This window comes from Oncorhynchus masou, chromosome 29 (genome assembly GCF_036934945.1).
Source record: "Oncorhynchus masou masou isolate Uvic2021 chromosome 29, UVic_Omas_1.1, whole genome shotgun sequence".
NCBI classification, from domain to species: Eukaryota; Metazoa; Chordata; class Actinopteri; order Salmoniformes; family Salmonidae; genus Oncorhynchus; species Oncorhynchus masou.
The window spans coordinates 87,704,331-87,719,039 of record NC_088240.1 but is presented as its reverse complement, the minus strand read 5'-3'; the positions used below and the strand labels follow the sequence as shown (position 1 = coordinate 87,719,039).

Below are 14,709 nucleotides of genomic sequence, written 5' to 3'. Positions count from 1 at the left end.
GCATCTGTTTTCTCCATCTCCCTGTGTTTACTCCCCTTCTCCCTCTCACCCTCCTTTCTGCTCCTCTCTTAATTCAATTTGTGGGAACCCCCATCCCTCCACTCTCCCCTCCCTCCCATCCAGCTGTCCCCTGTGAGAGTGCATTCCAGCTGGGGTTTCTAGGGCCTTAGGGGGGCTTAGGGACAGATCCTGGAGGATTACCTCTGGCTAAAAGGGACCAACCCACCCAAAACCATCAATTCAGTGGTGGAACTGCACACCATGGCTGCCATATCCACCACCTTTCCTCTCTCCCCTCTCTTTCTCTCCTTTCCTTGAAATGTGAGACCACCAGGCAAAGCTGGTGAGCATAACCCACAAGGAGCTCTGTCTTTCTCTCTCATTCTCTCTCTCTCTCTGCCTACTACTAGAACAGTAGGACATTCACCCGAGAGTGATAATAAGTGTGTTCAGTTTTCAGTCTCCCCAGATAGATGAGAGTTGACACCATATCCTGACCTGGCTGCTCATGGCTCAACTGTGGAAGGAAGAGGCTAGACTTGATCTGTGATGTGATGGCCACCCAATGGGACAACTATACAGGCTGTATCATAATCGGCCGTGATTTGGAGTCCCAAAGGGCGGCGCACAATTGGCCCAGGGTCGTAAAGGTTAAATAAATAAAAAACTCTCATCAACAGAATGGCTGTTTGGTTCACAATATGTCTGTATTTGCTGTGCGGTTATTTAACCCTTATTTTACCAGGTCAGTTGACTGAAAACACATTCTCACTTACAGCAACGATCTGGGGAATAGTTACAGGGGAGAGGTAAGGGGGATGAATGAGCCAATTGGAAGCCAGAGATGATTAGGTGACCGTGATGGATTGTGGGCAAGATTGGGAATTTAGCCAGGACACCGGGGTTAACACCCCTACTCTAACAATAAGTGCCATGGGATCTTTAGTGACCACAGAGTCAGGACACCAGTTTAACATCCCATCCAAAAGACGGCACCCTACACAGGGCAATGTCCCCAATCACTGCCCTGGGAAAATGGGATATTTTTTTAGACCCGAGGAAAAGGGCCATCCAATACCACTTTTTTTGTAATGGCTGGTTGATACTTTGTGAGTTACAGTTGAGCGTGGCAACTGAATTATAATACCATTCATGCTATCATGAGTTACTTCAACTATTCTAATATTGCTTTCAATGTTAAGGAATATGGGACATTTTTGTATCAATCATTTTTCTGTCAAGGATTCATTAGCACTCTTGAGAGAGTGAAAAGGTCATATTTAAGTTAACAGATCATCATGAGCACAGAGGAGTGTGAAAGTCTCCTAACGCGGAATGTTAGCCACAGCAGCTGATGATGCAAGACAATAATCTCCTCTGGATGGACAGTGGAAATGGCTCCGACAGGACTGGCCGGGAATGGAATGCCAGTGTGGCTTAGAGCCAGACAGGACTGGCAAGGAATGGAATGCCATTGTGGCTTAGAGCCAGACAGGACTAGCGGGGCACCAGTGTGGCACAGCGCCAGAGGCTTGGACACAAGACAGGCAGTGTGTGGAGCACAATAGACCAGTTCCCACAAACCAAATCCATCCTGACTCTAATGGTTCCAATGGTCATGTCACATTCCTAGCATGGCCAAAATCCCTGTCATTGATAGCTTGGCATTTTAGAATATTTTGGGGGGAAAGAAATCTGCAGTTGTTCCCCTGTCTGGAAAGAGATGCCTCACTCTGTCAACCTGATTTAGACCTAAATATTGCACATTCTCTCATGGCTCTGGTGCTGTCATGGTTTCAGGGAGAGTAGACAGCAGGGGGCGGTGTTATACCACATTTCAGAGAGATCAGCCCAGGAAATTACAAGACAATACTAAGACCTATTATATCTATCTAAAATGAAATATATACAATGTTGGTCTACAAAAACTTTTCTGTATCTACAGATTTTCACAGAAAAGCTGTGAGAACTGAATGCCACCAAACTAGATGATTCACATTCCTCAACAATCAACCAAATTGGACAAGTCAGTTTAACCACAAATAAAATATGTCACATTTTATTCTCCCATAGACAACAGGCCTCGTGTGTGTTTCAACATGACATAACACATAACCAATGGGGTTAACAGGCTGTTACTACCAGTCGATAGAAAGCTATGGAACGGCTATCCTTTCTGCCTACCTACGTCACATATTGTATTAGTGTAAAAACACCCTCAGAACTGGGACATCCCTGGTTGACTTATGTTAAGTATCATCATGAGATTCCAGGAGACAAGATGTAAACATTCAGTGAGGAGCACAGTAGTGGTGATCTATATAGGTTAGTTACCATCATAGTGGTGGTCTATATAGGTTAGTTACCATCATAGTGGTGATCTATATAGGTTAGTTACCATCATAGTGGTGGTCTATATAGGTTAGTTACCATCATAGTGGTGATCTATATAGGTTAGTTACCATCATAGTGGTGGTCTATATAGGTTAGTTACCATCATAGTGGTGATCTATATAGGTTAGTTACCATCATAGTGGTGGTCTATAGAGGTTAGTTACCATCATAGTGGTGATCTATATAGGTTAGTTACCATCATAGTGGTGGTCTATAGAGGTTAGTTACCATCATAGTGGTGATCTATATAGGTTAGTTACCATCATAGTGGTGGTCTATAGAGGTTAGTTACCATCATAGTGGTGATCTATATCGGTTAGTTACCATCATAATGGTGATCTATATAGGTTAGTTACCATCATAGTGGTGATCTATATAGGTTAGTTACCAACATAGTGGTGATTTATATAGGTTAGTTACCATCATAGTGGTGATCTATATTGGTTAGTTACCATCATAGTGGTGATCTATATAGGTTAGTTACCATCATAGTGGTGATCTATATAGGTTAGTTACCATCATAGTGGTGATCTATATAGGTTAGTTACCATCATAGTGGTGATCTATATAGGTTAGTTACCATCATAGTGGTGGTCTATAGAGGTTAGTTACCATCATAGTGGTGGTCTATATAGGTTAGTTACCATCATAATGGTGATCTATATCGGTTAGTTACCATCATAATGGTGATCTATATAGGTTAGTTACCATCATAGTGGTGATCTATATAGGTTAGTTACCAACATAGTGGTGATCTATATAGGTTAGTTACCATCATAGTGGTGATCTATATAGGATAGTTACCATCATAGTGGTGATCTATATCGGTTAGTTACCATCATAATGGTGATCTATATAGGTTAGTTACCATCATAGTGGTGATCTATATAGGTTAGTTACCAACATAGTGGTGATTTATATAGGTTAGTTACCATCATAGTGGTGATCTATATTGGTTAGTTACCATCATAGTGGTGATCTATATAGGTTAGTTACCATCATAGTGGTGATCTATATAGGTTAGTTACCATCATAGTGGTGATCTATATAGGTTAGTTACCATCATAGTGGTGACCTATATAGGTTAGTTACCATCATAGTGGTGGTCTATAGAGGTTAGTTACCATCATAGTGGTGGTCTATATAGGTTAGTTACCATCATAATGGTGATCTATATCGGTTAGTTACCATCATAATGGCGATCTATATAGGTTAGTTACCATCATAGTGGTGATCTATATAGGTTAGTTACCAACATAGTGGTGATCTATATAGGTTAGTTACCATCAGTGGTGGTCTATATAGGTTAGTTACCATCATAGTGGTTATCTATATAGGTTAGTTACCATCATAGTGGTGATCTATATAGGTTAGTTACCATCATAGTGGTGATCTATATAGGTTAGTTACCATCATAGTGGTGGTCTATATAGGTTAGTTACCATCATAGTGGTGGTCTATATAGGTTAGTTACCATCATAGTGGTGGTCTATATAGGTTAGTTACCATCATAGTGGTGATCTATATAGGTTAGTTACCATCATAGTGGTGATCTATATAGGTTAGTTACCATCATAGTGGTGATCTATATAGGTTAGTTACCATCATAGTGGTGATCTATATAGGTTAGTTACCATCATAGTGGTGATCTATATAGGTTAGTTACCATCATAGTGGTGATCTATATAGGTTAGTTACCATCATAGTGGTGATCTATATAGGTTAGTTACCATCATAGTGGTGATCTATATAGGTTAGTTACCATCATAGTGGTGGTCTATAGAGGTTAGTTACCATCATAGTGGTGGTCTATAGAGGTTAGTTACCATCATAGTGGTGATCTATATAGGTTAGTTACCATCATAGTGGTGATTTATATAGGTTAGTTACCATCATAGTGGTGATCTATATAGGTTAGTTACCATCATAGTGGTGGTCTATAGAGGTTAGTTACCATCATAGTGGTGATCTACATAGGTTAGTTACCATCATAGTGGTGGTCTATAGAGGTTAGTTACCATCATAGTGGTGATCTATATAGGTTAGTTACCATCATAGTGGTGATCTATATAGGTTAGTTACCATCATAGTGGTGGTCTATATAGGTTAGTTACCATCATAGTGGTGGTCTATAGAGGTTAGTTACCATCATAGTGGTGGTCTATATAGGTTAGTTACCATCATAGTGGTGATCTATATAGGTTAGTTACCATCATAGTGGTGATCTATATAGGTTAGTTACCATCATAGTGGTGATCTATATAGGTTAGTTACCATCATAGTGGTGATCTATATAGGTTAGTTACCATCATAGTGGTGATTTATATAGGTTAGTTACCATCATAGTGGTGGTTTATATAGGTTAGTTACCATCATAGTGGTGATCTATATAGGTTAGTTACCATCATAGTGGTGATTTATATAGGTTAGTTACCATCATAGTGGTGATCTATATAGGTTAGTTACCATCATAGTGGTGATTTATATAGGTTAGTTACCATCATAGTGGTGATCTATATAGGTTAGTTACCATCATAGTGGTGGTCTATAGAGGTTAGTTACCATCATAGTGGTGGTCTATAGAGGTTAGTTACCATCATAGTGGTGATCTATATAGGTTAGTTACCATCATAGTGGTGGTCTATAGAGGTTAGTTACCATCATAGTGGTGATCTATATAGGTTAGTTACCATCATAGTGGTGATCTATATAGGTTAGTTACCATCATAGTGGTGATCTATATAGGTTAGTTACCATCATAGTGGTGGTCTATAGAGGTTAGTTACCATCATAGTGGTGATCTATATCGGTTAGTTACCATCATAATGGTGATCTATATAGGTTAGTTACCATCATAGTGGTGATCTATATAGGTTAGTTACCAACATAGTGGTGATTTATATAGGTTAGTTACCATCATAGTGGTGATCTATATTGGTTAGTTACCATCATAGTGGTGATCTATATAGGTTAGTTACCATCATAGTGGTGATCTATATAGGATAGTTACCATCATAGTGGTGATCTATATCGGTTAGTTACCATCATAATGGTGATCTATATAGGTTAGTTACCATCATAATGGTGATCTATATCGGTTAGTTACCATCATAATGGTGATCTATATAGGTTAGTTACCATCATAGTGGTGATCTATATAGGTTAGTTACCAACATAGTGGTGATCTATATAGGTTAGTTACCATCATAGTGGTGATCTATATAGGATAGTTACCATCATAGTGGTGATCTATATCGGTTAGTTACCATCATAATGGTGATCTATATAGGTTAGTTACCATCATAGTGGTGATCTATATAGGTTAGTTACCAACATAGTGGTGATTTATATAGGTTAGTTACCATCATAGTGGTGATCTATATTGGTTAGTTACCATCATAGTGGTGATCTATATAGGTTAGTTACCATCATAGTGGTGATCTATATAGGTTAGTTACCATCATAGTGGTGATCTATATAGGTTAGTTACCATCATAGTGGTGACCTATATAGGTTAGTTACCATCATAGTGGTGGTCTATAGAGGTTAGTTACCATCATAGTGGTGGTCTATATAGGTTAGTTACCATCATAATGGTGATCTATATCGGTTAGTTACCATCATAATGGCGATCTATATAGGTTAGTTACCATCATAGTGGTGATCTATATAGGTTAGTTACCAACATAGTGGTGATCTATATAGGTTAGTTACCATCAGTGGTGGTCTATATAGGTTAGTTACCATCATAGTGGTTATCTATATAGGTTAGTTACCATCATAGTGGTGATCTATATAGGTTAGTTACCATCATAGTGGTGATCTATATAGGTTAGTTACCATCATAGTGGTGGTCTATATAGGTTAGTTACCATCATAGTGGTGGTCTATATAGGTTAGTTACCATCATAGTGGTGGTCTATATAGGTTAGTTACCATCATAGTGGTGATCTATATAGGTTAGTTACCATCATAGTGGTGATCTATATAGGTTAGTTACCATCATAGTGGTGATCTATATAGGTTAGTTACCATCATAGTGGTGATCTATATAGGTTAGTTACCATCATAGTGGTGATCTATATAGGTTAGTTACCATCATAGTGGTGATCTATATAGGTTAGTTACCATCATAGTGGTGATCTATATAGGTTAGTTACCATCATAGTGGTGATCTATATAGGTTAGTTACCATCATAGTGGTGGTCTATAGAGGTTAGTTACCATCATAGTGGTGGTCTATAGAGGTTAGTTACCATCATAGTGGTGATCTATATAGGTTAGTTACCATCATAGTGGTGATTTATATAGGTTAGTTACCATCATAGTGGTGATCTATATAGGTTAGTTACCATCATAGTGGTGGTCTATAGAGGTTAGTTACCATCATAGTGGTGATCTACATAGGTTAGTTACCATCATAGTGGTGGTCTATAGAGGTTAGTTACCATCATAGTGGTGATCTATATAGGTTAGTTACCATCATAGTGGTGATCTATATAGGTTAGTTACCATCATAGTGGTGGTCTATATAGGTTAGTTACCATCATAGTGGTGGTCTATAGAGGTTAGTTACCATCATAGTGGTGGTCTATATAGGTTAGTTACCATCATAGTGGTGATCTATATAGGTTAGTTACCATCATAGTGGTGATCTATATAGGTTAGTTACCATCATAGTGGTGATCTATATAGGTTAGTTACCATCATAGTGGTGATCTATATAGGTTAGTTACCATCATAGTGGTGATTTATATAGGTTAGTTACCATCATAGTGGTGGTTTATATAGGTTAGTTACCATCATAGTGGTGATCTATATAGGTTAGTTACCATCATAGTGGTGATTTATATAGGTTAGTTACCATCATAGTGGTGATCTATATAGGTTAGTTACCATCATAGTGGTGATTTATATAGGTTAGTTACCATCATAGTGGTGATCTATATAGGTTAGTTACCATCATAGTGGTGGTCTATAGAGGTTAGTTACCATCATAGTGGTGGTCTATAGAGGTTAGTTACCATCATAGTGGTGATCTATATAGGTTAGTTACCATCATAGTGGTGGTCTATAGAGGTTAGTTACCATCATAGTGGTGATCTATATAGGTTAGTTACCATCATAGTGGTGATCTATATAGGTTAGTTACCATCATAGTGGTGATCTATATAGGTTAGTTACCATCATAGTGGTGGTCTATAGAGGTTAGTTACCATCATAGTGGTGATCTATATCGGTTAGTTACCATCATAATGGTGATCTATATAGGTTAGTTACCATCATAGTGGTGATCTATATAGGTTAGTTACCAACATAGTGGTGATTTATATAGGTTAGTTACCATCATAGTGGTGATCTATATTGGTTAGTTACCATCATAGTGGTGATCTATATAGGTTAGTTACCATCATAGTGGTGATCTATATAGGTTAGTTACCATCATAGTGGTGGTCTATAGAGGTTAGTTACCATCATAGTGGTGGTCTATATAGGTTAGTTACCATCATAATGGTGATCTATATCGGTTAGTTACCATCATAATGGTGATCTATATAGGTTAGTTACCATCATAGTGGTGATCTATATAGGTTAGTTACCAACATAGTGGTGATCTATATAGGTTAGTTACCATCATAATGGTGATCTATATCGGTTAGTTACCATCATAATGGTGATCTATATAGGTTAGTTACCATCATAGTGGTGATCTATATAGGTTAATTACCATCATAGTGGTGGTCTATATAGGTTAGTTACCATCATAGTGGTGATCTATATAGGATAGTTACCATCATAGTGGTGATCTATATCGGTTAGTTACCATCATAATGGTGATCTATATAGGTTAGTTACCATCATAGTGGTGATCTATATAGGTTAGTTACCAACATAGTGGTGATTTATATAGGTTAGTTACCATCATAGTGGTGATCTATATTGGTTAGTTACCATCATAGTGGTGATCTATATAGGTTAGTTACCATCATAGTGGTGATCTATATAGGTTAGTTACCAACATAGTGGTGATCTATATAGGTTAGTTACCATCATAATGGTGATCTATATCGGTTAGTTACCATCATAATGGTGATCTATATAGGTTAGTTACCATCATAGTGGTGATCTATATAGGTTAATTACCATCATAGTGGTGGTCTATATAGGTTAGTTACCATCATAGTGGTGATCTATATAGGATAGTTACCATCATAGTGGTGATCTATATCGGTTAGTTACCATCATAATGGTGATCTATATAGGTTAGTTACCATCATAGTGGTGATCTATATAGGTTAGTTACCAACATAGTGGTGATTTATATAGGTTAGTTACCATCATAGTGGTGATCTATATTGGTTAGTTACCATCATAGTGGTGATCTATATAGGTTAGTTACCATCATAGTGGTGATCTATATAGGTTAGTTACCATCATAGTGGTGATCTATATAGGTTAGTTACCATCATAGTGGTGATCTATATAGGTTAGTTACCATCATAGTGGTGGTCTATAGAGGTTAGTTACCATCATAGTGGTGGTCTATATAGGTTAGTTACCATCATAATGGTGATCTATATCGGTTAGTTACCATCATAATGGTGATCTATATAGGTTAGTTACCATCATAGTGGTGATCTATATAGGTTAGTTACCAACATAGTGGTGATCTATATAGGTTAGTTACCATCATAGTGGTGGTCTATAGAGGTTAGTTACCATCATAGTGGTGGTCTATATAGGTTAGTTACCATCATAATGGTGATCTATATCGGTTAGTTACCATCATAATGGTGATCTATATAGGTTAGTTACCATCATAGTGGTGATCTATATAGGTTAGTTACCAACATAGTGGTGATCTATATAGGTTAGTTACCATCATAGTGGTGATCTATATTGGTTAGTTACCATCATAGTGGTGATCTATATAGGTTAGTTACCATCATAGTGGTGATCTATATAGGTTAGTTACCATCATAGTGGTGATCTATATAGGTTAGTTACCATCATAGTGGTGATCTATATAGGTTAGTTACCATCATAGTGGTGATCTATATAGGTTAGTTACCATCATAGTGGTGGTCTATATAGGTTAGTTACCATCATAGTGGTGGTCTATATAGGTTAGTTACCATCATAGTGGTGATCTATATAGGTTAGTTACCATCATAGTGGTGATCTATATAGGTTAGTTACCATCATAGTGGTGATCTACTGTTTATAGGTAAGTTACCATCACTGGGGAACGACAGTGATATTGTAGCTGTGTTATAAGGGTTAAGACACACTTTTTAGTCAACAGTACTTGGTCAAGGGCTAGTGTAAATAAAACCCTTCAACAGTACTTGGTCAAGGGCTAGTGTAAATAAACCCCTTCAACAGTACTTGGTCAAGGGCTAGTGTAAATAAACCCCTTCAACAGTACTTGGTCAAGGGCTAGTGTAAATAAACCCCTTCAATAGTACTTGGTCAAGGGCTAGTGTAAATAAAACCCTTCAACAGTACTTGGTCAAGGGCTAGTGTAAATAAACCCCTTCAACAGTACTTGGTCAAGGGCTAGTGTAAATAAACCCCTTCAACAGTATTTGGTCAAGGGCTAGTGTAAATAAACCCCTTCAACAGTACTTGGTCAAGGGCTAGTGTAAATAAACCCCTTCAACAGTACTTGGTCAAGGGCTAGTGTAAATAAAACCCTTCAAGTAAGTAATCCTTCTCACCCCCCCCCCCCTTAATGATTTAGATGCACTATTGTAAGTGACTGTTCCACTGGATGTCAGAAGGTGAATTCACCAATTTGTAAGTCGCTCTGGATAAGAGCGTCTGCTAAATGACTTAAATGTAAAATGTAAAAACAGTACTTGGTCAAGGGCTAGTGTAAATAAACACCTTCAACAGTACTTGGTCAACATTTATCAGCGTGTGAAAGAACAGAATAATGGTAAACTTTCTCTTCCTGCAGTGTCATGATTTGCTCATTACATAAATTGTACACAATTTCATACAAAATACAAACAAATGCAAAACTGAACATTTTCATTGATTGAATTTGAACATATTCAAAGTTTGATTTGTCTTTTGACAAAATAAATGAAATAAACCCTGACTTTCACAGAATTATGTCAATGAAGTGACAGACCTCCAAACAACAAGGGGTCTAATGTTCCACTGCACTATTCTGCATAGCAACATGAACATGATTAGCTCAGTTAAACAAGGTACATTATTTATAGTGCTACATACAACAGTCTTCTACTTTCACTCAGAGTGCAATAGGTTATTTTGCCATAAAGAAGTGCATACATTTTATTCAAGTTAGATATGTAGATCAAACACATTGATCTGCCACTTGAACTCAATGGCAATGAACCAGATGGCACCCTATTCCCTATAGATGGCACCCTATTCACAATATAGCTCACTACTTTGACAAGAGCCCAATGGGTCCTGGTCAAAAGTAGTGCACCAAATAGGGCATAAAGTGCTATTTGAGATGTAGAAAATGTCATTAGGTCTTGGACTACTAACTCATCTGTAAATTATTATTACTTTGCCTGTCTTGCAATGCAAGTGAGTGGGCTGAAGAACAGATAGACAGGATCCATAAAGCGATCAAATTGCTCATAATATTACTTCATGATTTAGTAGGATTGCCAATGCATTCTGTACAAAAATATCAAGCACAGTGTAGACAGATACTCCATCTCATGGATAGCTCAAATAGCTTACGGTTTGTTTCATTCAACTGCACCTTTAAATGCAAGTGATTATTTCTAAGCAATCAATGGCTTATATATATTTAAAAGCAAGGCTCCGTATTCATAAAGTGTCTTAGAGTAGGAGTGCTGATCTAGGATCAGATCCACCCCACTTATCCATATAATCATATTCATTATGATCTAAAAGAAAACACTGATCCTAGTTCAGCAGTCCTACTCAGAGATACTTTATGAATATGGACTCAGCGGATTGGTAACATTTGAGTTCTGCATCATCTCATCTTACTCATTGACCAATGGAAGAACTGCTTGTTCAGTATTACATCAGGTTCATGACAGGGCATGCTGACACACTGACCAGTAAACCATGACTGCACCAACAGGATGTTTTTCTGGACAAACAAAATGGCTGACAAGAGTTCCACATTCAAACAGGTCATTAGTCCATTACATTTCTATGCACTACCTGGCATTATGACTCCTTGCTGTCCACAGTCCACCTGGTTGTGCTGCTGCTCCAGTTTCAACTGTTCTGCCTGCGGATATGGAACCCTGACCTGTTCACCGGACGTACTACCTGTCCCAGACCTTCTGTTTTCAACTCTCTAGAGTCGGCAGGAGTGGTAGAGATACTCTGAATGATCGGCTATGAAAAGCCAACTGACATTTACTCCCGAGGTGCTGACCTGTTTCACCCTCTACAACCACTGTGATCATTATTATCTGACCCTGCTGAACATTTGAACATCTTGCCCATGTTCTGTTATAATCTCCACCCGGCACAGCCAGAAGAGGACTGGCCACCCCTCATAGCCTGGTTCCTCTCTAGGTTTCTTCCTCTCTAGGTTTCTGGCCTTTCTAGGGAGTTTTTCCTAGCCACCGTGCTTCTACACCTGCATTGCTTGCTGTTTGGGGTTTTAGGCTGGGTTTCTGTACAGCACTTTGAGATATCAGCTGATGTAAGAAGGGCTTTATAAATAAATTTGATTGATTATCCACTTCCTCTGGTCTCCCTCCATCTGTCTGTCACAATCTCTCTGTCTCGGACTGTCCCTCTGCCTGCTGTCTGACGTTCAGTCTCTCTGGATGTGAATCTCACTTTTACATTTGAGTATTTTAGCAAATGCTCTGATCCAGAGCGACTTATAGTTGTGAGTGCATACATTTTCATACTGGTCCCCCATGGGAATCGAACCCACAACCCTGGCGTTGCAAGTGCCAAGCTCTAACAAAATGATCGACAGGGGACCTCTCCAGTCCAAGTCCTCCATATTCCCAGACATGCCCTGGTTCCTGTTTTAGACAGCAGCCCAAATTATACCCTATCCCCTATATAGTGCACTACTTTTGACAAGGGCACATTTGGGAAACAGTCTTAGTGGTCGCAGGGGAGCCATGTGCAGCTGGGTGCCAGACAGGAGGATCCCTATCCCTGGCCTCTGTTGTGTGGCTGTCGTCAGTCAGGGCTCTGCTCCCTCCGGGGGACCGGGGGCAGCTGGCTGGCCTTGGAATGTCTGGTTCTGGAGCCTCCAGGGAGGGGGGCCTTCAGTCTCACATAAATCCACTCGGAGGGAGGTCAGAGTAGGGCCTGCTCTCAGCAGAGGGAAGAGGAGGCTGGTGAATTGGCTGCTTTGCTACTGCATGTCCATGGTCTGCATCCCTGGAGGACTCAGGGTTGGGTACAGGGCAAGGGGCTGGACCAGCCTCCTTCAGGCTCCCGTTCTGGAAATGGAACAGAGGAAAATGGCCGACTTAGCTAAGCCTCCCTTTTCTGGTCTAAATTGCCTTGATGTGTAAATACCCACTGGCTTTCAATGATCAAATGATAATGACCTTCTGTTTCTAAAGTCTCATTCCCTTGGTAAATCTGATGCGCAGGTAAGTATGTGCCATTGGTATTCAACGTTCATATGATGAGCATATAGCTAGAGGAAGTAAAGCGCATAGGTCTAACATTTGACATAATTAGTTCAGGGCCCTAGTCCCTGTGCTGCTACATCTGCATTGCTTACTGTGTGGTTTAAGGCTGGGGTTCTTAATAAGCACTTTGTGACATCTGCTGTTGTAAAAAAGGACTTTATAAATACATCTGATCTTGTTCCATGGGGCACAATTTTGTATTTATTAGCATTTTTATTAGACAAGTTCAGGTAGGACCTCCTTTACCTGTTTGACGCCTAATGAACACTACCCAGGTTAGTGTCACCTTTCTTACCTGTGTGGTGAATGGCCACTCTGCTCTATTGACCTGGCTGAGCCCCATAGCCAGGGGATAGGCATGCTGAGCGCAGCCCTGGCTGGTGGCCTGAGGCTGAGCCAGGTCGTCAGGGAGGTGCCTCTGCTGCTGGAACACACCCAGGGCCTCCACCACACTCGACTGGAGCGCTCCCCTACCATCCTCTGTCCCTCGGGGACCACTGGACTCCAGGCTGCCCAGCAACTCCTCCAAATTCTGGGGCATGAGCTCTCCGTCCACTCCCTGGCTCTGGAGGCCCGTGGTGGGTACATAGGAGGAGAGCACTGAAGAGTGGCTAACAGACAAAGTGTTCAGCTGGTTCCTGTAGGGGAGGCCCAGGGAAGCTTTCCCCAGGCAGAGGTGCCCATGCTGGGGGTGGCCGTGGTGTGTCTGGAGCCCCCCTGGCTGCTCCACATTGAACAATGGAGGAATCTGCTGCTTGGTGATGTCTTTCTGTCTTTGTGTTATTGAACACAGCTGTTGCTGCTGTTGGTTTGGCAATACCTGTCCATTTAGATGGCTCTGTTGCTGCTGCTGTGTTGCCTGTGGGTGGGGCTGTGTGTGTAAACACTGCTGCGGGATTGGCTGCTGTGGGTCGTGATGCGGAGGCCGATAGTGGTGAACTGATAGGGGATGGACTACAGGCAGCTGTGGTGGCTGTATCTGTGACTGACACTGAGGCACTGTAGAAGAATGTGGTCGTGAGGTTGATGGTTGGTGTAACAGAACTGTAGTAGAATGTAGATGTGGGGTTTGTGATTGTTCCATAGATGGTTGGTGTAACAGAACTGTAGTAGAATGTAGATGTGGGGTTTGTGATTGTTCCATAGATGGTTGGTGTAACAGAACTGTAGTAGAATGTAGATGTGGGGTTTGTGATTGTTCCATAGATGGTTGGTGTAACAGAACTGTAGTAGAATGTAGATGTGGGGTTTGTGATTGTTCCATAGATGGTTGGTGTAACAGAACTGTAGTAGAATGTAGATGTGGGGTTTGTGATTGTTCCATAGATGGTTGGTGTAACAGCGTGGTAGGACAGCTATAGTCCTGTTCCCCTAACTTAGCCCCCCTGCAAGAGAATACAGTCTGACCCCAGTCCGACCTCTTCCTCAGAGACTCCTGTACGTAGGAGAGAATCTCGTCTGTCAGGTCAGGAAGGAGGCAGTCTCGGCCAGTGTCCAGATCCACATCGAGGAACATCTCATCCTGCTGGAACAGCTCCAGGTCCTCCCTACTGATGCCCAGGTTCATCATGAAGCTCCACAAATCCCTGTCTCTGTCTCTGTCAAACAAATCAATATCTTTATAGTCACAATTGGGAAATGTGTAGTGCAGTCAAGGTTACATAAACAGTAGCAA

The 14,709-nt window shown here is 40.3% G+C and overlaps 2 protein-coding genes across 2 annotated transcripts in view; one reads left to right on the top strand and one right to left on the bottom strand.

The window, feature by feature from the left end:
- ahr1a (aryl hydrocarbon receptor 1a) overlaps nucleotides 1–14,709 on the top strand; it is a 359,463-nt gene that overhangs the window by 301,477 nt on the left and 43,277 nt on the right.
- The window catches only part of LOC135521300 (aryl hydrocarbon receptor-like), a 28,642-nt gene continuing 24,226 nt past the window's right edge, over nucleotides 10,294–14,709 (bottom strand). Inside the window, exons 9-10 of the mRNA XM_064947218.1 lie at nucleotides 13,330–14,632; nucleotides 10,294–12,836 (exon numbers count right to left, since the gene is read on the bottom strand). Of these exons, the coding sequence (XP_064803290.1) occupies nucleotides 12,666–12,836; nucleotides 13,330–14,632 (1,474 nt within the window). The 3' untranslated portion in view covers nucleotides 10,294–12,665. The remainder of the gene's footprint in view (nucleotides 12,837–13,329; nucleotides 14,633–14,709) is intronic.